The 786-nt window shown below is 60.6% G+C and overlaps 1 protein-coding gene across 1 annotated transcript in view; it reads right to left on the bottom strand.

Moving 5' to 3' along the window:
* EMH_0009170 (uncharacterized protein) overlaps positions 1 to 786 on the bottom strand; it is a gene marked incomplete at both ends in the record, with an annotated part of 5,180 nt that overhangs the window by 4,011 nt on the left and 383 nt on the right. The window contains 2 exons of the mRNA XM_013498581.1: positions 3 to 259; positions 383 to 768. Of these exons, the coding sequence (XP_013354035.1) occupies positions 3 to 259; positions 383 to 768 (643 nt within the window). The remainder of the gene's footprint in view (positions 1 to 2; positions 260 to 382; positions 769 to 786) is intronic.

The raw sequence follows: 786 nt of genomic DNA, 5'->3' as shown, positions 1-786 counted from the left end.
GCTGCTGCTGCTGCTGCTGCTGCTGCTGTTGCTGCTGCTGCTGCTGCTGCTGCTGCTGCTGCTGCAGCTTGCGGCGCAGCTGCGGCAGCAGCTGCTGCAGTTCTGCTGCAAAGGGCAGTGAAAGCCAAGCAAGGCGAGCAGCTTTTGCTGTAGCAGCAGCAGCAGCTGCTGCTGCTGCTTCCTTTTCTCCTGCTGCTGCTGCTGTTGCTGCTGCTGCTGCGACCTCCTGCAGCAGCTGCAGCTTAACGGCAGCGTCGCGCTGCAGCAAAGACACAGCAGCAGCACAAAGTGCTGCTGCGCAGGGGCCAGCAGCAGCAGCAGCAGCAGCGGTAGCAGCAGGAGCAGCAGCAGCAGCAGCCACATCCTGCAACTGCTTTGTTACCTGGGTGCTGCTGCTGTCTCTGCTGCTGCTGCTCCTGCTGCTGCTGCAGCTGCTGCTGATGGTGCAGAGACTTTGTAGCGCCTCGGTTGCTGCTGCTGCAGCTGCTGCATGCTGCTGCTGCAGCAGCAACTGCTGCTGCAGCTGCCACAGCAAGGGCTCAACGTTGTTAATTAAGATATCATCTGCTGCTGTAAAAGCTGCTGTTGTTGTTGTTGCTGCTGCTGCTGCTGTTGCTGTTGCTGTTGCTGCTGCTGCTGCTGCTGCGTTCTCTGGGAGCGTCTTCTTGGTGGTTTCTGTTGCTGCTGCTGCTGCTGCTGCTGCAGCGTCAGCTGCCGCTGCGTCTGCTGCAGCAGCAGCTGCTGCTGCTGCGTCTGCTGCGGAATCACCTGCAGCAGCAGCAGCAG

The sequence above is a fragment of the Eimeria mitis genome, genomic scaffold, assembly GCF_000499745.2.
Source record: "Eimeria mitis Houghton genomic scaffold, Emh_scaff354, whole genome shotgun sequence".
Classification (NCBI taxonomy): domain Eukaryota; phylum Apicomplexa; class Conoidasida; order Eucoccidiorida; family Eimeriidae; genus Eimeria; species Eimeria mitis.
Note: the sequence above shows the minus strand (reverse complement) of the source record. Positions and strands in the feature narration are given on the sequence as shown.